We start from the raw sequence: 26579 nt of genomic DNA on the forward strand, positions 1-26579 counted from the left end.
CTACAACATGCACAATGCTTGTGTAAATATTCGATTGGTTAAGTCTATTGGTTAATGAGCTCTGTGGTAGCTGTGTGTGGGCAGATTGAATACAGTGCAGCACTGTCAATACAGTGTGTATAGCTGTTAATGCCTGGAGGCAGAACTACAATATCCCTGGTTCAGTTGCTCTCACATCTAATATAGGTCATTGCACATCTGCAAGCACAGAAGCCACACACACGATCAGACACACACGATCAGACACACACACGATCAGACACACACACGATCAGACACACACACGATCAGACACACACACTATCAGACACACACACGATCAGACACACACGATCAGACACACACACGATCAGACACACACGATCAGACACACACACGATCAGACACACACACGATCAGACACACACACGATCAGACACACACACGATCAGACACACACACGATCAGACACACACACACGATCAGACACACACACGATCAGACACACACACACACACACGATCAGACACACACACACACACGATCAGACACACACACAATCAGACACACACACGATCAGACACACACGATCAGACACACGCGATCAGACACACACACGATCAGACACACACACGATCAGACACACACGATCAGACACACACACGATCAGACACACACACACACACACAATCAGACACACACACGATCAGACACACACACACACACACGATCAGACACACACACGATCAGACACACACACACACACACACACGATCAGACACACACACGATCAGACACACACACACACACACGATCAGACACACACACGATCAGACACACACACACACACACCTCATTTTGACAACACGTCACCTCATGTCAACTTATCACTGCCAGTGTTTCTGTCTTGATGCTCCATGATGATCTTCTGTTGCTCACACTTCTCTTATCAGTAGTGTCAGTTACAGTTCTCCTGTAGTATCAGTTAGTTTTCCTGTAGTATCAGTTAGTTCTCCTGTAGTATCAGTTAGTTCTCCTGTAGTATCAGTTAGTTCTCCTGTAGTATCAGTTAGTTCTCCTGTAGTATCAATTAGTTCTCCTGTAGTATCAGTTAGTTCTCCTGTAGTATCAGTTACAGTTATCATGTAGTATCAGTTAGTTCTCCTGTAGTATCAGTTACTTCTCCTGTAGTATCAGTTACTTCTCCTGTAGTATCAGTTAGTTCTCCTGTAGTATCAGTTAGTTCTCCTGTAATATCAGTTAGTTCTCCTGTAGTATCAGTCACAGTTATCCTGTAGTATCAGTAAGTTCTCCTGTAGTATCAGTTAGTTCTCCTGTAGTATCAGTTAGTTCTCCTGTAGTATCAGTTAGTTCTCCTGTAGTATCAATTAGTTCTCCTGTAGTATCAGTTAGTTCTCCTGTAGTATCAGTTACAGTTATCATGTAGTATCAGTTAGTTCTCCTGTAGTATCAGTTACTTCTCCTGTAGTATCAGTTACTTCTCCTGTAGTATCAGTTAGTTCTCCTGTAGTATCAGTTAGTTCTCCTGTAATATCAGTTAGTTCTCCTGTAGTATCAGTCACAGTTATCCTGTAGTATCAGTTAGTTCTCCTGTAGTATCAGTTAGTTCTCCTGTAGTATCAGTTAGTTCTCCTGTAGTATCAGGTACAGTTCTCCTGTAGTATCAGTCAGTTCTCCTGTAGTATCAGTTACAGTTCTCCTGTAGTATCAGTTAGTTCTCCTGTAGTATCAGTCAGTTCTCCTGTAGTATCAGTTACAGTTCTCCTGTAGTATCAGTTAGTTCTCCAGTAGTATCAGTTAGTTCTCCTGTAGTATCAGTTACAGTTATCATGTAGTATCAGTTAGTTCTCCTGTAGTATCAGTTACTTCTCCTGTAGTATCAGTTACTTCTCCTGTAGTATCAGTTAGTTCTCCTGTAATATCAGTTAGTTCTCCTGTAGTATCAGTTAGTTCTCCTGTAGTATCAGCTAGTTCTTCTGTAGTATCAGTTCGTTCTCCTGTAGTATCAGTTAGTTCTCCTGTAGTATCAGTTAGTTCTCTTGTAGTATCAGTTAGTTCTCCTGTAATATCAGTTCGTTCTCCTGTAATATCAGTTAGTTCTCCTGTAGTATCAGTTAGTTCTCCTGTAGTATCAGTTAGTTCTCCTGTAGTATCAGTTAGTTCTCCTGTAGTATCAGTTCGTTCTCCTGTAGTATCAGTTACAGTTCTCCTGTAGTATTAGTTAGTTCTCCTGTAGTATCAGCTAGTTCTTCTGTAGTATCAGTTCGTTCTCCTGTAGTATCAGTTAGTTCTCCTGTAGTATCAGTTAGTTCTCTTGTAGTATCAGTTAGTTCTCCTGTAATATCAGTTCGTTCTCCTGTAATATCAGTTAGTTCTCCTGTAGTATCAGTTAGTTCTCCTGTAGTATCAGTTAGTTCTCCTGTAGTATCAGTTCGTTCTCCTGTAGTATCAGTTACAGTTATCCTGTAGTATCAGTTAGTTCTCCTGTAGTATCAGTTAGTTCTCCTGTAGTATGAGTTAGTTCTCTTGTAGTATCAGTTAGTTCTCCTGTAGTATCAGTTACTTCTAGCGTTTCCTCTCTCAGTTTGACTTCCTACTTTTTAAACCTGGCTCGTAGGGACTATTCTGTCTGTGAATGCCAGCATAGCTGGACCCATATGAAATCAATATATAGGGCCATAATAAGAAATACAGCAATCTCCTCCACACATGTGGGAAAGCTTACAGTGACTGACCGTAGTCCAACCAACCAGGGATTTTCCTGGCACATTCATACAGGCTCTCAGTCTCTGTCCCTGCCCAGCTGTCTGTCGTGTATCTGAGCTTATGTCCCAAATGGTGCCCAATTCCCTGTCTAGTGCACTACTTTTAACCAGGGCCCTTAGGGCTCCGATCGAAAGTAGTACTCTATATAAGGGAATAGTTAGCCAATTGGATAAGGGAATAGGGTGCCATTTGGATAAGGGAATAGGGTGCCATTTGGGAGGCAACCTGAGAAAACCGTCTGGATGGAAGACTCTCCTTCAGAATGTGCTGAGACAGCAGCGGGGAGAGGAAGGAAGATGATGTCATGCAGCACAGTGACATCCACATGTATCATTTTTGTCTGGCTGTTCAACTAACTCTCCCATCTGGTTGGCTGTGATAATCGTTACATTGACAGTGGTCTGCGTCCCAAATCACATTCCTATTCCCTTTTCTGATGCACTACTTTTGACCAGAGCCTGTTCAAAAGTAGGATGACGTTAGGGACGGAGACAGTGTATCAAGGGACATAAAAGACGACTTCCTGTATGGTCTTACTAGTCTCTTTGGTTGTGCTTCTGAGTCATTCGATTGGCAGGATATCAAAACACCTCGGTCCATAAGCTCGTACACTCTTTGTGTTGATGATTTGCTGTGATATTCTTTACATTGACTGTGTATCAGGGAACTTGAAAGGGACCGTAAGGTCTCAGCTCTCTCTTTGTGTTTCTCTATGGCAGGGGAAGTCGGTTTCTCTCACTACGTTCTACAGGACAGCCAGGAATACTATGAACATGTGTTTCAATAAGGAGCCTGGGACGGCTGAGGTGGAGGTAAGGTCTACATATCCCAAACTGTTATATACCTGCTACGTAGGTTGCACTACTTAAGGCCCTATTCAGGTTTCAGAGAAGTTGACTTAACATGGACTTAAATAAAAAATAAATAAAAAATGGACTTGTCCATATTTTATAGACATAAATCCATGTTAAGTCTACTTATTTCAAGTCTGAATCGGCCCTTAGTGCACTACTTTTGGTCAGGGCCCTGCTTTTTGGGACGCAACCATAGTAGTATAGTAGTATATAGTAGTATAATTCACTGGGACCGTAAGTAGGATAATTCACTGGGACCATAAGTAGTATAATTCACTGGGACCATAAGTAGTATAATTCACTGGGACAATAAGTAGTATATTTCACTGGGACCATAAGTAGTGTAATTCACTGGGACCATAAGTAGTATATTTCACTGGGACCATAAGTAGGATAATTCACTGGGACCATAAGTAGTATAATTCACTGGGACCGTAAGTAGTATATTTCACTGGGACCATAAGTAGGATAATTCACTGGGACCATAAGTAGGATAATTCACTGGGACCGTAAGTAGGATAATTCACTGGGACCATAAGTAGTATAATTCACTGGGACCGTAAGTAGTATATTTCACTGGGACCATAAGTAGGATAATTCACTGGGACCATAAGGGATAATTCACTGGGACCGTAAGTAGGATAATTCACTGGGACCGTAGTGTGTAATTCACTGGGACCATAAGTAGTGTATTTCACTGGGACCATAAGTAGGATAATTCACTGGGACCATAAGTAGGATAATTCACTGGGACCGTAAGTAGGATAATTCACTGGGACCGTAAGTAGTGTAATTCACTGGGACCATAAGTAGTATAATTCACTGGGACCATAAGTAGTGTAATTCACTGGGACCGTAAGTAGTATAATTCACTGGGACCGTAAGTAGTGTAATTCACTGGGACCATAAGTAGTATAATTCAATGGGACCACAAGTAGTATAATTCACTGGGACCATAAGTAGTGTAATTCACTGGGACCGTAAGTAGGATAATTCACTGGGACCATAAGTAGGATAATTCACTGGGACCATAAGTAGTGTAATTCACTGGGACCATAAGTAGTGTAATTCACTGGAACCATAAGTAGTGTAATTCACTGGGACCATAAGTAGTATAATTCACTGGGACCACACCATAAGTAGTGTAATTCACTGGGACCATAAGTAGTATAATTCACTGGGACCATAAGTAGTACAATTCACTGGGACCATAAGTAGTATATTTCACTGGGACCATAAGTAGTATATTTCACTGGGACCGGACCATAAGTAGGATAATTCACTGGGACCATAAGTAGTATAATTCACTGGGACCATAAGTAGTATAATTCACTGGGACCATAAGTAGTATGGAGATGACTGATCAGGTCATTGACATATTTCTTCTCTCCTCTTGTCTTTCTTGTCAGCCATCCCACTGTGTGATCGTCTGTCACTACTCGTTTTTTCATCTACATTAATGCAATAATGTTTCTGTCTGTGATTGCAGCAGGAGTACTGGAACATCGTGGAGCAGAGGGAATGTCATGTTGCCGTGCACTGTGGGAAAGTGGACACTAAAACTCATGGGAGTGGCTTCCCAGTTGGAAAGTCTGAGACGTTTTCAAAGTAAGGTCCTAACGGCATTATCCTATCACATGAATGGAGGATTTTGAATTTCCTGCTTATTCCCTCCTGATTCCTGGAATCTTCCAACTGGGATTTCTGGAGAACCGGGGAATTTTTGGAAAGTTAGGGGAATTTTACAACCCTATAAGGACATGCATAAAATATGTGTTCTGTTCTCTTGTCTCCACTCAAGACATGGATGGAACCTTACAATCCTTCCCAATAATTCAGGATCCATCCTACGCCATCTTGGTGCTGTGCCAGGTAATCATCTGTACCTATGACCCTCTCCTGTTACACAGGATGACAGTACATTGTATTGTAATACAGACGGTTGTAAGTAGCTGCAGAGTGAACTGAAGGACTGAAGCTTAACCACAACAGTTCCTTGAATGTATGTTGCGTTAGTTTGTTGTTTTATACCGTATATCCTCATTTTTGGTGACACAATTCAATAGCTTTCTGCTATGAATGAAGTGAACTTCAACTGACTAGAACATCTTGACAGTCTACTGTGTCTTCCTTTGTGGTTGTACAGGAGTCACCATTCCTTGGCTGAACATCGGCATGGTCTTCTCTACCTCATGCTGGTCGCGAGACCATCACCGCCTTCCATACATTGACTACTTACACACGGGTGCTGACTGCATTTGGTAAGTAGTGGTTCACTGCTCACTGCCCTCTCCCAGTATAATCGTACGGTCAACTCAGGTTCACCACCTGCCACAGCCAATGGAGCTCAGCGTCAGTTAGTCAAGCCTGGTCAAATAGAACTGGTGGAGATTGATTTAATAGAACTCCCTGAGCGTGGTCAGTACAGTATGAAGGAAACGCTGTATGGCTCAGTAGGTAGAGCATGGCGCTCGCAACACCAGGATAGTGTGTTTGATTATCTGGGCCATCCATACGTAAAATGTATGCAGTATGACGTAAGTCTTTATTGGATAAATCTGCTAAATGGTATATATTTAAGCAATAAGGCACGAGGGGGTGTGGTATATGGCCAATATACCACGGCTAAGGGCTGTTGTTAAGCACAACGCATTGCGGAGTGCCTGGACACAGCCCTTAGTCGTGGTATATTGGCCATATACCACAAACCCACGATGAGTGCCAATCAGCATTCAGGGCCCGAACCACCCAGTTTATTATATATATATATATATATATATATATATATATACACAAATAATCAGGAATTCTTGAAAGACGGTACAATATAACATTTTCTTCCACAAATATTTGTCTTAATATCTGATAGACCAAATAATATATATATCACACCATGTAAAGGAACAACCTCCTAATTCAGAAATGTTTTTCTCATAAATTTACAACTAAGTGGATTTACGTCAACTCAGTCAGACACCATAAAATGCATTTAATTTGTACATTTATTGTCCAAGTGTTTGAAGACCTTGTTTGTTTAATTCTATCATTACATTATTCAAATATGAAATACAAATCTCCAAACTTATTTTTATAAAGCATTTTTACAACGCTATATAATTAGCTCCGGGGATAATTTTATTAGCATTTTGGCATGTTTTTCTAGATTCAGAACATAAAACATTTATTAGCATTTTGGCATGTTTTTCTAGATTCAGAACATAAAACATTTATTAGCATTTTGGCATGTTTTTCTAGATTCAGAACATAAAACATTTATTAGCATTTTGGCATGTTTTTCTAGATTCAGAACATAAAACATTTATTAGCATTTTGGCATGTTTTTCTAGATTCAGAACATAAAACATTTATTAGCATTTTGGCATGTTTTTCTAGATTCAGAACATAAAACATTTATTAGCATTTTGGCATGTTTTTCTAGATTCAGAACATAAAACATTTATTAGCATTTTGGCATGTTTTTCTAGATTCAGAACATAAAACATTTATTAGCATTTTGGCATGTTTTTCTAGATTCAGAACATAAAACATTTATTAGCATTTTGGCATGTTTTTCTAGATTCAGAACATAAAACATTTATTAGCATTTTGGCATGTTTTTCTAGATTCAGAACATAAAACATTTATTAGCATTTTGGCATGTTTTTCTAGATTCAGAACATAAAACATTTATTAGCATTTTGGCATGTTTTTCTAGATTCAGAACATAAAGCATTTATTAGCGTTTTGGCATAAAACAACATTTATAAAGGAAACATGATCCCTTAGCTCTATCACAGCAAATATGTCAATAGTTTAACCATGTGTTGCAGAAGAGTGATTCAAATGTTTTTTTATAACAATCTTTTTTTTAAAAGTTCATAAGTGGTTTAGCCATCGGTGACGGAGTTGACAACAGATACTCAAAACAGACATTTTTGCCTCAAAGTATTTTACATTTGTAAAATATATTAAATTATTCTTTCAGCACTCTGACGGAGTTAACGTTAGACAAAAATATATATTTTCTTTTACCGTGGTGATTTCTATATTGTTTGTTTAAAACATATCAGATAGTAGAGAACTTTCCAGACCATAAGTGGTCTTGTTGCACTACATGTAATGAGAACATGAATAAGAGGTCATTATGGTAGAGCTCACCCTGCTCATTCCTGATTTGAGTTGACCAAATCTCCAGACACATCTTTTAGGAATCACAGTTTCGAGATAAGGGCTATTGCAAATAACTACACAATATCCTTTTTCAGTTAATATTAATTATTGCCAGTTAAAAATATATATATAATTACACTTTTTTGGAGAGTTTGAAATTGGGATCCTTTTCTCCAGACAATGGCATTTCCGGGTATCGAGCCAACATGGAAATGAATAATATTGAAAATATTTAGAAAATTCCGAAAGCAAATCTTTCCCCTTATAAAATTCCCCTTAATGTAATTGTTGAGCTCAAATAAAATCCTATAAAACTACAATAAAAAAATAAAGTTTCATTGCCAGACAAGGATATTTTTTATTTACTAGTGCTATGACATGTGTCCACTAACTCCAACATGTTATCATAAAGTGATACACAATTAGATCCCAATAACCCATGTGACCCGGTGTTCAGGTACTGTATTCCTGCTGAGGAGAAGGTGAAGCTGGACAAGGTGGTTCACACACTACTGCAGGCTAATGGAACCCCAGGACTGGAGATGTTGGAGAACAACATCATGGTGTGACTGCAGGATACACTGTCCACACATACAGTATAAACATGGACTACAGAAACACTGTCCACACATACAGTATAAACATGGACTACAGAAACACTGTCTACACATACAGTATAAACATGGACTACAGAAACACTGTCCACACATACAGTATAAACATGGACTACAGATACACTGTCCACACATACAGTATAAACATGGACTACAGAAACACTGTCCACACATACAGTATAAACATGGACTACAGAAACACTGTCTACACATACAGTATAAACATGGACTACAGAAACACTGTCCCCCCCTACAGTATAAACATGGACTACAGAAACACTGTCCACACATACAGTATAAACATGGACTACAGAAACACTGTCCCCCCCCTACAGTATAAACATGGACTACAGAAACACTGTCCACACATACAGTATAAACATGGACTACAGAAACACTGTCCCCCCCTACAGTATAAACATGGACTACAGAAACACTGTCCACACATACAGTATAAACATGGACTACAGAAACACTGTCTACACATACAGTATAAACATGGACTACAGAAACACTGTCCACACATACAGTATAAACATGGACTACAGAAACACTGTCCACATATACAGTATAAACATGGACTACAGAAACACTGTCTACACATACAGTATAAACATGGACTACAGAAACACTGTCCACACATACAGTATAAACATGGACTACAGAAACACTGTCCCCCCCCCTACAGTATAAACATGGACTACAGAAACACTGTCCCCCCCCTTACAGTATAAACATGGACTACAGAAACACTGTCCCCCCCCCCCCCCCTACAGTATACACATGGACTACAGAAACACTGTCACCCCCCCTACAGTATAAACATGGACTACAGAAACACTGCCCCCCCCCCTCCCCTACAGTACAGTACAAACATGGACTACAGAAACACTGTCCACACATACAGTATAAACATGGACTACAGAAACACTGTCTACACATACAGTATAAACATGGACTACAGAAACACTGTCCACACATACAGTATAAACATGGACTACAGATACACTGTCCACACATACAGTATAAACATGGACTACAGAAACACTGTCCACACATACAGTATAAACATGGACTACAGAAACACTGTCTACACATACAGTATAAACATGGACTACAGAAACACTGTCCCCCCCTACAGTATAAACATGGACTACAGAAACACTGTCCACACATACAGTATAAACATGGACTACAGAAACACTGTCCCCCCCCTACAGTATAAACATGGACTACAGAAACACTGTCCACACATACAGTATAAACATGGACTACAGAAACACTGTCCCCCCCTACAGTATAAACATGGACTACAGAAACACTGTCCACACATACAGTATAAACATGGACTACAGAAACACTGTCTACACATACAGTATAAACATGGACTACAGAAACACTGTCCACACATACAGTATAAACATGGACTACAGAAACACTGTCCACATATACAGTATAAACATGGACTACAGAAACACTGTCTACACATACAGTATAAACATGGACTACAGAAACACTGTCCACACATACAGTATAAACATGGACTACAGAAACACTGTCCCCCCCCCTACAGTATAAACATGGACTACAGAAACACTGTCCCCCCCCTTACAGTATAAACATGGACTACAGAAACACTGTCCCCCCCCCCCCCCCCTACAGTATACACATGGACTACAGAAACACTGTCACCCCCCCTACAGTATAAACATGGACTACAGAAACACTGCCCCCCCCCCTCCCCCACAGTACAGTACAAACATGGACTACAGAAACACTGTCCACACATACAGTATAAACATGGACTACAGAAACACTGTCCACACATACAGTATAAACATGGACTACAGAAACACTGTCCCCCCCTACAGTATAAACATGGACTACAGAAACACTGTCCCCCCCCTACAGTATAAACATGGACTACAGAAACACTGTCCCCCCCTACAGTATAAACATGGACTACAGAAACACTGTCCACACATACAGTATAAACATGGACTACAGAAACACTGTTCCCCCCTACAGTATAAACATGGACTACAGAAACACTGTCCCCCCCTAAAGTATAAACATGGACTACAGAAACACTGTTCCCCCCCCCCTACAGTATAAACATGGACTACAGAAACACTGTCCCCCCCCTACAGTATAAACATGGACTACAGAAACACTGTCCCCCCCCTACAGTATAAACATGGACTACAGAAACACTGTCCCCCCCCCCCCCCCCCGCTACAGTATAAACATGGGCTACAGAAACACTGCCCCCCCCCCCTCCCCTACAGTATAAACATGGACTACAGACACACTGTCCCCCCCCTACAGTATAAACATGGACTACAGAAACACTGTCCCCCCCCCCTACAGTACAAACATGGACTACAGAAACACTGTCACCCCCTACAGTATACACATGGACTACAGAAACACTGTCCCCCCCCTACAGTATAAACATGGACTACAGAAACACTGTCCCCCCCCTTACAGTATAAACATGGACTACAGAAACACTGTCCCCCCCCCCCCCCCCTACAGTATACACATGGACTACAGAAACACTGTCACCCCCCCTACAGTATAAACATGGACTACAGAAACACTGCCCCCCCCCCCCTCCCCTACAGTACAAACATGGACTACAGAAACACTGTCCACACATACAGTATAAACATGGACTACAGAAACACTGTCCACACATACAGTATAAACATGGACTACAGAAACACTGTCCCCCCCCTACAGTATAAACATGGACTACAGAAACACTGTCCCCCCCCCCCCCTTCAGTATACACATGGACTACAGAAACACTGTCACCCCCCCTACAGTATAAACATGGACTACAGAAACACTGCCCCCCCCCCCCCTCCCCTACAGTACAAACATGGACTACAGAAACACTGTCCACACATACAGTATAAACATGGACTACAGAAACACTGTCCACACATACAGTATAAACATGGACTACAGAAACACTGTCCCCCCCTACAGTATAAACATGGACTACAGAAACACTGTCCCCCCCCTACAGTATAAACATGGACTACAGAAACACTGTCCCCCCCTACAGTATAAACATGGACTACAGAAACACTGTCTACACATACAGTATAAACATGGACTACAGAAACACTGTCCACACATACAGTATAAACATGGACTACAGAAACACTGTCCCCCCCCCTACAGTATAAACATGGACTACAGAAACACTGTCCCCCCCCTTACAGTATAAACATGGACTACAGAAACACTGTCCCCCCCCCCCCCCTACAGTATACACATGGACTACAGAAACACTGTCACCCCCCCTACAGTATAAACATGGACTACAGAAACACTGCCCCCCCCCCTCCCCTACAGTACAAACATGGACTACAGAAACACTGTCCACACATACAGTATAAACATGGACTACAGAAACACTGTCCACACATACAGTATAAACATGGACTACAGAAACACTGTCCCCCCCTACAGTATAAACATGGACTACAGAAACACTGTCCCCCCCCTACAGTATAAACATGGACTACAGAAACACTGTCCCCCCCTACAGTATAAACATGGACTACAGAAACACTGTCCACACATACAGTATAAACATGGACTACAGAAACACTGTTCCCCCCTACAGTATAAACATGGACTACAGAAACACTGTCCCCCCCTAAAGTATAAACATGGACTACAGAAACACTGTTCCCCCCCCCCTACAGTATAAACATGGACTACAGAAACACTGTCCCCCCCCCCCCCCCGCTACAGTATAAACATGGGCTACAGAAACACTGCCCCCCCCCCTCCCCTACAGTATAAACATGGACTACAGAAACACTGTCCCCCCCCTACAGTATAAACATGGACTACAGAAACACTGTCCCCCCCCCCTACAGTACAAACATGGACTACAGAAACACTGTCACCCCCTACAGTATACACATGGACTACAGAAACACTGTCCCCCCCCTACAGTATAAACATGGACTACAGAAACACTGTCCCCCCCTACAGTATAAACATGGACTACAGAAACACCGTTCCTCCCCTACAGTACAAACATGGACTACAGAAACACTGCCCCCCCCCACAGTATAAACATGGACTACAGAAACACTGTCCCCCCCCCCCCCCCCCCTACAGTATACACATGGACTACAGAAACACTGTCACCCCCCCTACAGTATAAACATGGACTACAGAAACACTGTCCCCCCCTACAGTATAAACATGGACTACAGAAACACTGTCTACACATACAGTATAAACATGGACTACAGAAACACTGTCCCCCCCTACAGTATAAACATGGACTACAGAAACACTGTCCCCCCCTACAGTACAAACATGGACTACAGAAACACTGTCCACACATACAGTATTAACATGGACTACAGAAACACTGTCCCCCCCTACAGTATTAACATGGACTACAGAAACACTGTCACCCCCCCCCCCTCCCCTACAGTATAAACATGGACTACAGAAACACTGTCCACACATACAGTATAAACATGGACTACAGAAACACTGTCCACACATACAGTATAAACATGGACTACAGAAACACTGTTCCCCCCTACAGTATAAACATGGACTACAGAAACACTGTCCCCCCCTACAGTATAAACATGGACTACAGAAACACTGCCCCCCCCCCCTACAGTATAAACATGGACTACAGAAACACTGTCCCCCCCCTACAGTATAAACATGGACTACAGAAACACTGTCCCCCCCCTACAGTATAAACATGGACTACAGAAACACTGTCCCCCCCCCCCCCCCTACAGTATAAACATGGGCTACAGAAACACTGCCCCCCCCCTCCCCTACAGTATAAACATGGACTACAGAAACACTGTCCCCCCCTACAGTATAAACATGGACTACAGAAACACTGTCCACACATACAGTATTAACATGGACTACAGAAACACTGTCCCCCCCTACAGTATAAACATGGACTACAGAAACACTGTCGCCCCCCCCCCTCCCCTACAGTATAAACATGGACTACAGAAACACTGTCCACACATACAGTATAAACATGGACTACAGAAACACTGTCCACACATACAGTATAAACATGGACTACAGAAACACTGTTCCCCCCTACAGTATAAACATGGACTACAGAAACTCTGTCCCCCCCTAAAGTATAAACATGGACTACAGAAACACTGTTCCCCCCCCCTACAGTATAAACATGGACTACAGAAACACTGTCCCCCCCCTACAGTATAAACATGGACTACAGAAACACTGTCCCCCCCCCTACAGTATAAACATGGACTACAGAAACACTGCCCCCCCCCCCCCCCCCTACAGTATAAACATGGGCTACAGAAACACTGCCCCCCCCCTCCCCTACAGTATAAACATGGACTACAGAAACACTGTCCCCCCCCTACAGTATAAACATGGACTACAGAAACACTGTCCCCCCCCCCTACAGTACAAACATGGACTACAGAAACACTGTCCCCCCCTACACTATACACATGGACTACAGAAACACTGTCCCCCCCTACAGTATAAACATGGACTACAGAAACACTGTCCCCCCCTACAGTATAAACATGGACTACAGAAACACCGTTCCTCCCCTACAGTACAAACATGGACTACAGAAACACTGTCCCCCCCCCCCCCCCCCCCTACAGTATAAACATGGACTACAGAAACACTCCCCCCCCCCCCCTTACAGTATAAACATGGACTACAGAAACACTGCCCCCCCCCCCCCCCCTACAGTATAAACATGGACTACAGAAACACTGTCCCCCCCCCCTCCCCTACAGTATAAACATGGAATACAGAAACACTGCCCCCCCCCCCCCCTACAGTACAAACATGGACTACAGAAACACTGTCCCCCCCCCTACAGTATAAACATGGACTACAGAAACACTGTTCCCCCCCCTACAGTACAAACATGGACTACAGAAACACTGTCCCCACACATACACACTGTGCTCTGGTGAAAAGTTCTGCACTATATAGGGAACAGGGTGTAAGTAGTGCACTAAATAGGGAACAGGGTGTAAGTAGTGCACTATATAGGGAACAGAATGCCATTTGGGATGTAGACTTGGTCGTTAGGTAATACATGTTCTCTGTCTCTCTCCCTCCCGCCAGATCTCTCCGGAGGTGCTGTGTCGAGCGGGGGTCAAAGTGCACCGGACCGTCCAGCAGAGTGGCCAGTTCGTCGTCTGTTTCCCGGCGGCGTTCGTCTCCAAGGTGTGCTGCGGCTACAGCGTCTCCGAGACAGTGCACTTCGCCACCCCCCAGTGGCTGAACACGGGATACCAGGCTGCCAAGGTTGGAGCCCCCCGTCGTATCAATGCTTGAAGGAAAAGCCATTAGTTGAAAGAAGAGTAGAGTTTAATTCAGTACATAATGTATTATAATGTTACGTGCCATGCTAACATTACTATAGTATTTAGTATAGTGTTACTAGTCATTGGAATCGGCATGTTAAATGTTGTTTTCACAGATAAAGTTGCAAGATCAGTTTGTTTAAAGTATTGGTCTTCAGCATTAATACAGATTCAATTCTCCATTAAAAAAAAATTCTGAATTACTTTGCTGTTACAATAAAATATAAATATATTGTTATTCAAGACAATTTTAAAATGATATAAATGTCTTTGCTAAAATTAACGAAAATCCATTTTCGTTTAGGGGTCTGACCACATAGAGTATGAACTCCTGTACCTGTCCTGTACCTCTCCATGCTCCTGTACATCTTGGGGTGGCCAGTTTGACTGAGTTCCAGTCCTGAAAGCTCCTCACGAAGGGGTGGTAAACCAGGCTCTAAAGTCTGACTTAACCAGCTTAGTTTAGTCAGTCAGTCAGTCTGTCTATCAGTCAGTCAGTTCAGATAGAGTGGACAAACTGAGGGTAGAGAGTGCCTCTGTGTACCCAGTGTTCCGCTGGCCAATTCAGTATCAAAGATTCTGTTATCCACATGGATCTTAGTTCCCTACACATCTACTGCATGAAAGGAGGGATTTGCGAGGGTTTACCAAACTGAGCACCTCCATTAATCTGAACTGGGATATGTTGTGAAAAGACCCTGTCCTATCAAATGTTCAAATATCTCTTACCTCTCCTTCCCAGGAGCTGAAATGTCGACGCATAGAGAGGTCCTTCTCCATGGAGAAGTTGCTGTACCAGATCGCAATGTCAGAATCCAAACGGGAGAATGGTGTCATTCTGAGTACCATGACCTCACTTCTCAAAGACCTCAGGTGGGTTTAACTATTTAACCAATAGCAGTATTATCATTCCAGATCACAGTATCAATAGCAGTTTTATCATTCCAGATCACAGTATCAATAGCAGTATTATCATTCCAGATCACAGTATCAATAGCAGTTTTATCATTCCAGATCACAGTATCAATAGCAGTATTATCATTCCAGATCACAGTATCAATAGCAGTATTATCATTCCAGATCACAGTATCAATAGCAGTATTATCATTGTAGATCACAGTATCAATAGCAGTATTATCATTCCAGATCACAGTATCATTGTAGATCACAGTATCAATAGCAGTATTATCATTCCAGATCACAGTATCATTGTAGATCACAGTATTAATAGCAGTACTATATTTGTAGATCACAGTATCAATAGCAGTACTATATTTGTAGATCACAGTATTAATAGCAGTACTATATTTGTAGATCACAGTATCAATAGCAGTACTATATTTGTAGATCACAGTATCAATAGCAGTACTATCATTGTAGATCACAGTATCAATAGCAGTACTATATTTGTAGATCACAGTATCAATAGCAGTACTATATTTGTAGATCACAGTATCAATAGCAGTACTATATTTGTAGATCACAGTATCAATAGCAGTACTATCATTGTAGATCACAGTATCAATAGCAGTACTATATTTGTAGATCACAGTATCAATAGCAGTACTATATTTGTAGATCACAGTATCAATAGCAGCACTATATTTGTAGATCACAGTATTAATAGCAGTATTATCATTGTAGATCACAGTATTAATAGCAGTACTATATTTGTAGATCACAGTATCAATAGCAGTACTATATTTGTAGATCACAGTATCAATAGCAGTACTATATTTGTAGATCACAGTATCAATAGCAGTACTATATTTGTAGATCACAGTATCAATAGCAGTACTATATTTGTAGATCACAGTATCAATAGCAGTACTATCATTGTAGATCACAGTATCAATAGCAGTACTATCATTGTAGATCACAGTATCAATAGCAGTACTATATTTGTAGATCACAGTATCAATAGCAGTACTATCATTGTAGATCACAGTATCAATAGCAGTACTATATTTGTAGATCACAGTATCAATAGCAGTACTATATTTGTAGATCACAGTATCAATAGCAGCACTATATTTGTAGATCACAATATTAATAGCAGTATTATCATTGTAGATCACAGTATTAATAGCAGTACTATATTTGTAGATCACAGTATCAATAGCAGTACTATATTTGTAGATCACAGTATCAATAGCAGTACTATATTTGTAGATCACAGTATCAATAGCAGTACTATCATTGTAGATCACAGTATCAATAGCAGTACTATATTTGTAGATCACAGTATCAATAGCAGTACTATATTTGTAGATCACAGTATCAATAGCAGCACTATATTTGTAGATCACAGTATTAATAGCAGTATTATCATTGTAGATCACAGTATTAATAGCAGTATTATCATTGTAGATCACAGTATTAATAGCAGTATTATCATTGTAGATCACAGTATTAATAGCAGTATTATCATTGTAGATCACAGTATTAATAGCAGTATTGCCATTGTAGATCACAGTATTAATAGCAGTATTATCATTGTAGATCACAGTATTAATAGCAGTATTATCATTGTAGATCACAGTATTAATAGCAGTATTATCATTGTAGATCACAGTATTAATAGCAGTATTGTCATTGTAGATCACAGTATCAATAGCAGTATTATCATTGTAGATCACATTATTAATAGCAGTATTATCATTGTAGATCACAGTATTAATAGCAGTATTATCAGTGTAGATCACAGTATCAATAGCAGTACTATCATTGTAGATCACAGTATCAATAGCAGTACTATATTTGTAGATCACAGTATTAATAGCAGTACTATATTTGTAGATCACAGTATCAATAGCAGTACTATATTTGTAGATCACAGTATTAATAGCAGTATTATCATTGTAGATCACAGTATTAATAGCAGTATTATCATTGTAGATCACAGTATTAATAGCAGTATTATCATTGTAGATCACAGTATTAATAGCAGTATTATCATTGTAGATCACAGTATTAATAGCAGTATTATCATTGTAGATCACAGTATCATCATACATGGAATGTAATTCTTAAAAGGGCAATCTGGGATTCAAAAAATGACAAAACATTCACACCACCACCTGTTGAATAAACAGCAGTCACCCCTCCACCTGTTGAATAAACAGCAGTCACCACATGTTGAATAAACATCAGTCACCCCACCACCTGTTGAAGAAACAGCAGTCACCCCACCACCTGTTGAAGAAACAGCAGTCACCCCTCCACCTGTTGAATAAACATCAGTCACCCCTCCACCTGTTGAATAAACAGCAGTCACCCCACCATCTGTTGAATAAACAGCAGTCACCCCTCCACCTGTTGAATAAACAGCAGTCACCCCTCCACCTGTTGAATAAACAGCAGTCACCCCTCCACCTGTTGAATAAACAGCAGTCACCCCTCCACCTGTTGAATAAACAGCAGTCACCCCACCACCTGTTGAATAAACAGCAGTCACCCCTCACCTGTTGAATAAACAGCAGTCACCACCTGTTGAATAAACAGCAGTCACCACCTGTTGAATAAACAGCAGTCACCCCTCCACCTGTTGAATAAACATCAGTCACCCCTCCACCTGTTGAATAAACATCAGTCACCCCACCACCTGTTGAATAAACAGCAGTCACCCCACCACCTGTTGAATAAACATCAGTTACCCCACCCCCTGTTGAATAAACAGCAGTCACCCCACCACCTGTTGAATAAACAGCAGTCACCCCACCACCTGTTGAATAAACAGCAGTCACCCCTCACCTGTTGAATAAACAGCAGTCACCCCTCCACCTGTTGAATAAACAGCAGTCACCACCTGTTGAATAAACAGCAGTCACCCCCTGTTGAATAAACAGCAGTCACCCCCTGTTGAATAAACAGCAGTCACCCCACCACCTGTTGAATAAACAGCAGTCACCACCTGTTGAATAAACAGCAGTCACCACCTGTTGAATAAACAGCAGTGGGGTGGGGCTGGAGAAATGTAACCACTCAAGAATCAATAGCTAGCTATACATCATTCATTTAAAAGTACAACATGTTACCTATCTCAAATTGACCCTTTCCACAACTTAAAAGGGAAACAGTAGCCATTGATGACAGACGATACACCAGTCTGCTCTACCTGTTCCAGGGATACAGAGTTGAGACAGCGCAGGGATCTGTTTGACGCCGGGCTGCGGTCTGTTGCCCGCTACTGTAGCCATGACAACCAGGCCTCGTCAGAGAGCAGGAGGATCCAGCGCCAGTGGCTGAGGCTCGACCCCTCAGACCGACGCTGCCAAGTGTGCCAACACCTCTGCTACCTCTCCATGGTGAGTCTTTACTGGGCCGGGAAGGTTGGGCACAAACATAGGCAGGGATTCAATCAAAGGCATGTTGTCGACAAGAACACTGTTTTTAATTTTTTTTTATTTATATAATTTTTGGTAATTTTACCCCTTTTTCTCCCCAATTTCGTGGTGTCCAATTATTAGTAATTACTATCTTGTCTCATCGCTACAACTCCCGTACGGGCTCGGGAGAGACGAAGGTTGAAAGTCATGCGTCCTCTGAAACACAACCCAACCAAGCCGCACTGCTTCTTAACACAGCGCGCATCCAACCCGGAAGCCAGCCGCACCAATGTGTCGGAGGAAACACAGTGTACTTGGCGACCTGGTTAGCATGCACTGCGCCCGGCCCGCCACAGGAGACGCTGGTGCGCGATGAGACAAGGATATCCCTACCGACCAAACCCTCCCTAACCCGGACGACGCTAGGCCGATTGTGCGTCTCCCCACGGACCTCCCGGTCGCAGCCGGCTGCGACAGAGCCTAGGCGCGAACCCAGAGTCTCTGGTGGCACAGACCACTGCGCCACCCGGGAGGCCCCAACAAGGCGCCTTCTAAAGGCCATTTCTCTGATGTTCGTGGAGATGGCATCAATGGTTAAGTCTGCAGATGGGGGCTCAATCGTAAATGTCCTGTAAAAAGACCGATCTTACTTTATTGTCCCTGAACGGAACATGTGTTTATTCTGTGTCCTGATGGCATGCTCCTCATGTCACTGCAGATGGTTCAGGAGGGTAAATGTGTTTATTCTATGTCCTGATGGCATGCCACTCATGTCACTGCAGATGGTTCAGGAGGGAAAATGTGTTTATTCTGTCCTGATGGCATGCTCCTCATGTCGCTGCAGATGGTTCAGGAGGGTAAATGTGTTTATTCTGTCCTGACGGCATGCTCCTCATGTCGCTGCAGATGGTTCAGGAGGGAAAATGTGTTTATTCTGTCCTGATGGCATGCTCCTCATGTCGCTGCAGATGGTTCAGGAGGGTAAATGTGTTTATTCTGTCCTGATGGCATGCTCCTCATGTCGCTGCAGATGGTTCAGGAGGGAAAATGTGTTTATTCTGTCCTGATGGCATGCTCCTCATGTCGCTGCAGATGGTTCAGGAGGGTAAATGTGTTTATTCTGTCCTGATGGCATGCTCCTCATGTCGCTGCAGATGGTTCAGGAGGGAAAATGTGTTTATTCTGTCCTGATGGCATGCTCCTCATGTCGCTGCAGATGGTTCAGGAGGGAAAATGTGTTTATTCTATGTCCTGATGGCATGCTCCTCATGTCGCTGCAGATGGTTCAGGAGGGAAAATGTGTTTATTCTGTCCTGATGGCATGCTCCTCATGTCGCTGCAGATGGTTCAGGAGGGAAATGTGTTTATTCTATGTCCTGATGGCATGCTCCTCATGTCGCTGCAGATGGTTCAGGAGGGAAATGTGTTTATTCTATGTCCTGATGGCATGCTCCTCATGTCGCTGCAGATGGTTCAGGAGGGAAATGTGTTTATTCTATGTCCTGATGGCATGCTCCTCATGTCGCTGCAGATGGTTCAGGAGGGTAAATGTGTTTATTCTGTCCTGATGGCATGCTCCTCATGTCGCTGCAGATGGTTCAGGAGGGTAAATGTGTTTATTCTGTCCTGATGGCATGCTCCTCATGTCGCTGCAGATGGTTCAGGAGAGAAAATGTGTTTATTCTGTCCTGATGGCATGCTCCTCATGTCGCTGCAGATGGTTCAGGAGGGTAAATGTGTTTATTCTGTCCTGATGGCATGCTCCTCATGTCGCTGCAGATGGTTCAGGAGGGAAAATGTGTTTATTCTGTCCTGATGGCATGCTCCTCATGTCGCTGCAGATGGTTCAGGAGGGAAAATGTGTTTATTCTGTCCTGATGGCATGCTCCTCATGTCGCTGCAGATGGTTCAGGAGGGTAAATGTGTTTATTCTTTGTCCTGATGGCATGCTCCTCATGTCGCTACAGATGGTTCAGGAGAGAAAATGTGTTTATTCTTTGTCCTGATGGCATGCTCCTCATGTCGCTGTAGGTGGTTCAGGAGAGTGAGAACGTGGTGTTCTGTCTGGAGTGTGTCCTGCTGTACGTACAGAAACACAAGTCCTGCCGAGGCCTCAAAATGATGTACCGTTACGACGAGGTACTACAGTACACTACACTACAGTACACTACACACTACTACAGTAAACTACACACTACTACAGTACACTACACTACACACTACTACAGTACACTACACTACAGTACACTACAGTACACTACACTACACTACTACACACATTACAGTAAACTACACTACAGTACACTACACACACTACTACAGTACACTACACACTACTACAGTACACTACACTACTACACACTACTACACACACTACACACTACTACAGTAAACTACACTACAGTACACTACACACTACTACAGTAAACTACACACTACTACAGTAAACTACACACTACTACAGTACACTACACTACACACTACTACAGTACACTACACTACTACACACATTACAGTAAACTACACTACAGTACACTACAGTACACTACACACACTACTACAGTACACTACACACTACTACAGTACACTACACTACTACACACTACTACACACACTACACACTACTACAGTACACTACACACACTACTACAGTACACTACACACTACTACAGTACACTACACTACTACACACTACTACACACACTACTACACACACTACACACTACTACAGTAAACTACACTACAGTACACTACAGTACACTACACACTACTACACACACTACACACTACTACAGTAAACTGCACTACACTACAGTAAACTAAACTACACTACAGTACACTACACACTACTACAGTACACTACACACTAATACAGTAAACTGCACTACACTACCGTAAACTAAACTACACTACTACACACACTACACACTACTACAGTAAACTACACACTACTACAGTACACTACAGTACACTACACACACTACTACAGTACACTACACACTACTACAGTACACTACAGTACACTACAGTACACTACACACACTACACACTACTACAGTAAACTACACTACAGTACACTACAGTACACTAAACTACACTACAGTACACTACACACTACTAAAGTACACTACACTACACTACACTACACACTACTACAGTAAACTACACTACAGTACACTACAGTACACTACACACTACTACAGTACACTACTACAGTAAACTGCACAATACTACAGTCAACTACACTACAGTACAGTACACTACAGTGCACTACACTACAGTACACTACACTACAGTACACTACACACTACTACAGTAAACTACACACTACTACAGTAAACTACACACTACTACAGTACACACTACTACAGTAAACTACACTACTACAGTACACTACCCTACACACTACTACACTACACACTATTACAGTACACTACACACTACAACAGTACACTACACACACTACACACTACTACAGTAAACTACACACTACCACAGTAAATTACTACAGTACACTACTACAGTAAACTACACACTACCACAGTAAACTACTACAGTACACTACTACAGTACACTACTTTAAATTCTTTCCAACATTTGATGTAACCTTATTTAACCAGGAGAGTGAAAATTCTCAGAACTTGAAAGCAGTTCAGTTCAACACCATCAATACATTCATAGTCCAGACCTCCATTATTAGGCAGTAGGAGGTCGTCAATTACTACACCCACTCTTCAATGTCAACCCACATTCTTCTTCTCCCGATTCCAATTTCTCTTCCTCTCAGGACCAAATCAACCATCTGGTGAGCAGGGTGTGTGGGAGAGTGCTGGAGAAGAGCGGCGCTATGAAGAGGAGAGGGACGAGAGGACTTCAGGGCCCCGGTGAGGCGTCCACCCCGGCCAAACGCAGCGCCCGAAACAGAACCTCCATCACTGTGTCCCTCACCCGCCTCCCCTCCTCCACCCTGCCCAAGACCGCCCTCAGCTCTAAATAACTCACATCATGGGCCGCGTTCCATTACTTCACATCCTTCCTTCCTGGGTTCTTTGAGGTAAACACAGATGTACAAGTGGTTAGGTTATTACCACCCAATTACTGTCACCAATCCAACCGATTCACATCTGTGATTACTTCAAAGGAAGGAAGGAAGGTAGGAAGGAAGGACTTCTGAAGTGTTCCAACAGGACCAGTGCTTCACTACGGTACATTTCTCTCTGCTCAGTGTGGAGAATGTGCTCCTTAAACCACGGCTTTTGCACTAGAGTAAAAAAAAAACATGTTTTTAAGAGGCATTAATGGCTGGGTTCAGTTCCGTATCGGAGGATCCGCTTAACAGCTCAATTGAAATTTGAAGGCAACGTTCCCGCGTATCTCAGCTCAATTGGAAATTAGCTTTAAAAAATGTTAGCGCGGATCTTCAGCCGTATGGATGGAAACCCAGCCCTTCGTCCAATACTGTATATTGTATCTAGATATCACAAAATCCTCCTAGCTACACCTACTGTTATTACCTACAGACTTCACTTCCCTGGTGCTACATCTTGGTGCTCAATTTATACTGTCATTGGTGTAGTAGTAGTAATAATAATGATCATTTCTCCTTTTGCTCAAAGCCATTGGACTGCATCCTGAACTGTGAACACGTTTGTAGAACTTGTTACCAATAAGTGGATTCTACACACAGTTTTGCGTTTAGACTCCAACCAGTAATAAGGCTCTTCAGGGGTTTGTAATACATGCATTACGATACAAAGATTTTTCCAGCGGAGCGCAAAAAGTGGGTTGTGTTTATTAGTGCTAAACGTAGCAAAACGTTTTTGCAAACAGAAAAAAAAAACAAGCGTTCCTTATTGGACATGTTCAGGTAGTCCCTCCTCGTTTTGGCCCTTTTGCCTTCCGTTTGGTTCCTAGTGAATACGACCCTGGCCTCAGTATTAAACAGGGCCCCTTCTCAGATCATTGGTGTAATAATTATTTAGAGAATTGGCCAAGAGTGGAACGGTAATCATGGGCTTCACACCGCTCATCTGACCATTTTGGTGTGAAACACTGTGCCTAAAAAAAAAAAAAAAAAAATGCATACTAATCATTTTTAATCACTCCTGGTGCCGATAGTTTTTGTTTTGTGACCAAGTTATCCACTCTAGACCCTTACAGGCTCTTGATCTGCAACTCTTGGGTCTGCGGCACTGCGTTCCAAATGGCAGCCTATCCCCTATTTAGAGCACTAATTTTGACCCGAGCCCCAAGGGCACTATATAAGGAATAGGGTGCCATTTGGGAGAGTCACAGTCCAGGTGTTTTATCAAAGAACAAAAAGTGAAAACCACAACAGCATTGTACATATAAAACATTGTCAATGTCTAAAGATACATGTACCTGAGCCTTTTAAGGAATGGAATGCAGTGTTTTGGAGTAGGGGATTTATGAAGAAAAAGCCTTACCCCCCCCCCCTCCACCACCACCAGTTACTTCATCTGTGGCCCCGTATACACTCAACGGTTGTGATACAAAAAACATCTAGAATTACACAAGTGTTGTGGAGACAGTGAAATGGTTGTGTAAACACTTTTTGTGCAGACAAAAAAAAATAATATATTGTATCACAACCCTTGTGTCAACTGTGTTGGACATTAGTTGTATGGGGCCAGGGTTGCCCTGGTAACACATATGGAGAAGTGCTGCATAGTTTGAATCCCCTCGTTTTTTACCTAAACTTTTGTTTTTACGAAAAGGGAAAATAAGTAGAAGAATAATAAAAATGCAAAAATCTACTATGTACAGAAGGAGTAACTCCTGTTGTTGCACTCCAGCCTCGCGACAAGAGTCCTTTAAAATCAGCTTGTTGAGACCCCTTACAAAAACAATCCATTTTAGAAGTTCACATATATACAGAGTTGGATGTTTTTTTTTAAAAAGCGTGCTTAATGTTTTGGTTGTTTTTTTTTTACAACAGGCTCATTACAGCCGACCGTCTCATTTCTTATCTCGGATTCTGTTTTCCTTCCATGCTGATTCAAGTTGGACAATGACCGATTTATTTTCTATTGTATTTGTTAGTACCCATTAAGGTTTGAATAAAAAGGTTTGACAGTGTCTATCCAAATGTGTTCTTCTCAGTGCCGTGTGTCTGTACCCTCCAAGCATCCTAACCCAAACATCTCTGTGTTTAAGAACCACCAAGCTATTCTAGTTATTGACTTCAAAGCGTTGGTTTAAACTCCCAGTGTAATGTCTGAAGAATGCAGTCCCTTGAACATTTTAAACAACTTTATTAGTATTTACTTAGATATAATTGGATACAAGGAAGGAAGCTACATTTCATTTATAAAAAACAGAAAAGAAAAAAGTTTTTTGGGGGGAAAAATGCAAAACGGACCCCCAGATCAGCATCTAGGAGCTACCCTATACCCCCTAGAGCCGGTCTCACCCAGGGGGCAGCTCTGTGACGGCTCCTAAGAGGCCTGCGAGTCGCTGTCGTCAGAGTTCTTGAACGTCTCTGCCTCGGGCAACGACACCAGGGCTGTGTCGGCCTGCACTTCCTCCTCGTCTGGCAGTACCAGGGGCTGGTCTCCGTCTCCGCTGGCCTCGCTGCCCTCCCCCTCCTGGTACTCCCCCAGGCTGGTGTCCTGGCTGGTGTCCTGGCTGGCTGAGCCTGGCTCCGTGGAGGAGAAGGAAGACGGCTTGTTCCTCAGTTCCGCCTGTGTGGGCACCCGCAGGGAGATCTCAGAGGACAACGACTCAGGGTCTGGACCTGGGGGACAGGAGGGAGGGAGAGGGGATCAGTCCAACATCACGGCTCTGCCCATATATGGGATACAGGGTTACTTTTGGGACTCAACCACATGCTCCATCATGTGATTCTAGTGTGCTGCAGTGTATAATCTCTGTTTTGTTTGAACTCATGACAACACAACTCTGTTATCCCCAGGGTGACGCGCATGCATATGTACCAGTACACCTCCTGGACAGGACACTAGTCTTTCTCCTGTTTCTGTAGTGAGACAGCGTGATGTATGGACAGGACACTAGTCTATCTCCTGTTTCTGTAGTGAGACAGCTTGATGTACCAGTCCCTCCTGGACAGGACACTAGTCTATCTCCTGTTTCCGTAGCGTGAAGCTACTCCCAATCCTTCAATTTCAGGGAGGACACTAACCACAAGGCCACTGAGTTGGTTATTCCCTACAGAGTGCACTGTGTTGATAACTACCTGAGGTGAGTGAGGAGGTCAGGCTGTCGTCTTCTCCTCCAGAGTTGAGAAAGACGTCGAGGGCCTCGTGGTCCGACACGTCCATCAGGTCCATCTGTTCCAGAACGTCGACGTTTACCTCCATGGAAGACATGCTACCTATTGGCCCTGTGGAGCGACACACAACCAGCGTCACTTCACACTGCAGCTGCACCACAGTCCCATCCTGCCTCCATTTCTCCATTTCTCACAAGGAACCCTGG

The 26579-nt window shown here is 42.5% G+C and overlaps 2 protein-coding genes across 6 annotated transcripts in view; one reads left to right on the forward strand and one right to left on the reverse strand.

Moving 5' to 3' along the window:
- Positions 1-25230, forward strand: part of LOC139386815 (protein Jumonji-like) — a 101656-nt gene extending 76426 nt beyond the window's left edge. For 2 of the 5 annotated variants that reach the window (XM_071132633.1, XM_071132642.1), the window contains exons 10-19: positions 3486-3578; positions 5110-5228; positions 5422-5492; positions 5767-5881; positions 8248-8353; positions 14552-14734; positions 15536-15666; positions 18920-19100; positions 21153-21260; positions 22909-25230. In XM_071132633.1, coding sequence (XP_070988734.1) covers positions 3486-3578; positions 5110-5228; positions 5422-5492; positions 5767-5881; positions 8248-8353; positions 14552-14734; positions 15536-15666; positions 18920-19100; positions 21153-21260; positions 22909-23118 — 1317 coding nt within the window. In that variant the 3' untranslated portion in view covers positions 23119-25230. Of the gene's footprint in view, positions 1-3485; positions 3579-5109; positions 5229-5421; positions 5493-5766; positions 5882-8247; positions 8354-14551; positions 14735-15097; positions 15368-15535; positions 15667-18919; positions 19101-21152; positions 21261-22908 lie in introns of those variants that run through there. The other 3 variants (XM_071132651.1, XM_071132670.1, XM_071132660.1) reach the window with 3 other exon arrangements.
- Positions 25231-25493: 263 nt separating this feature from the next.
- Positions 25494-26480, reverse strand: LOC139405646 (dysbindin-A-like). Its single transcript, XM_071148061.1, has 2 exons — positions 26338-26480; positions 25494-25878 (listed from the first exon to the last, which is right to left on the reverse strand). The coding sequence occupies exons 1-2, from the start codon at positions 26468-26470 to the stop codon at positions 25580-25582; spliced, it is 432 nt and encodes a 143-aa protein (XP_071004162.1). The 5' UTR covers positions 26471-26480; the 3' UTR covers positions 25494-25579.
- Between the last annotated feature and the right edge of the window lie 99 nt (positions 26481-26579).

This window comes from Oncorhynchus clarkii, chromosome 3 (assembly GCF_045791955.1).
Source record: "Oncorhynchus clarkii lewisi isolate Uvic-CL-2024 chromosome 3, UVic_Ocla_1.0, whole genome shotgun sequence".
Lineage (NCBI taxonomy): Eukaryota > Metazoa > Chordata > Actinopteri > Salmoniformes > Salmonidae > Oncorhynchus > Oncorhynchus clarkii.

Coding starts and splice junctions, on each gene's coding strand:
- LOC139405646 (XM_071148061.1), bottom strand. CDS start 26,470: ATGTCTTCCATGGAGGTAAACGTCGACGTTCTGGAACAGATGGACCTG. Junction 25,879..26,337: donor GACCTCCTCACTCACCTCAG/GTAGTTATCAAC, acceptor CCTGTCCCCCAG/GTCCAGACCCTGAGTCGTTG.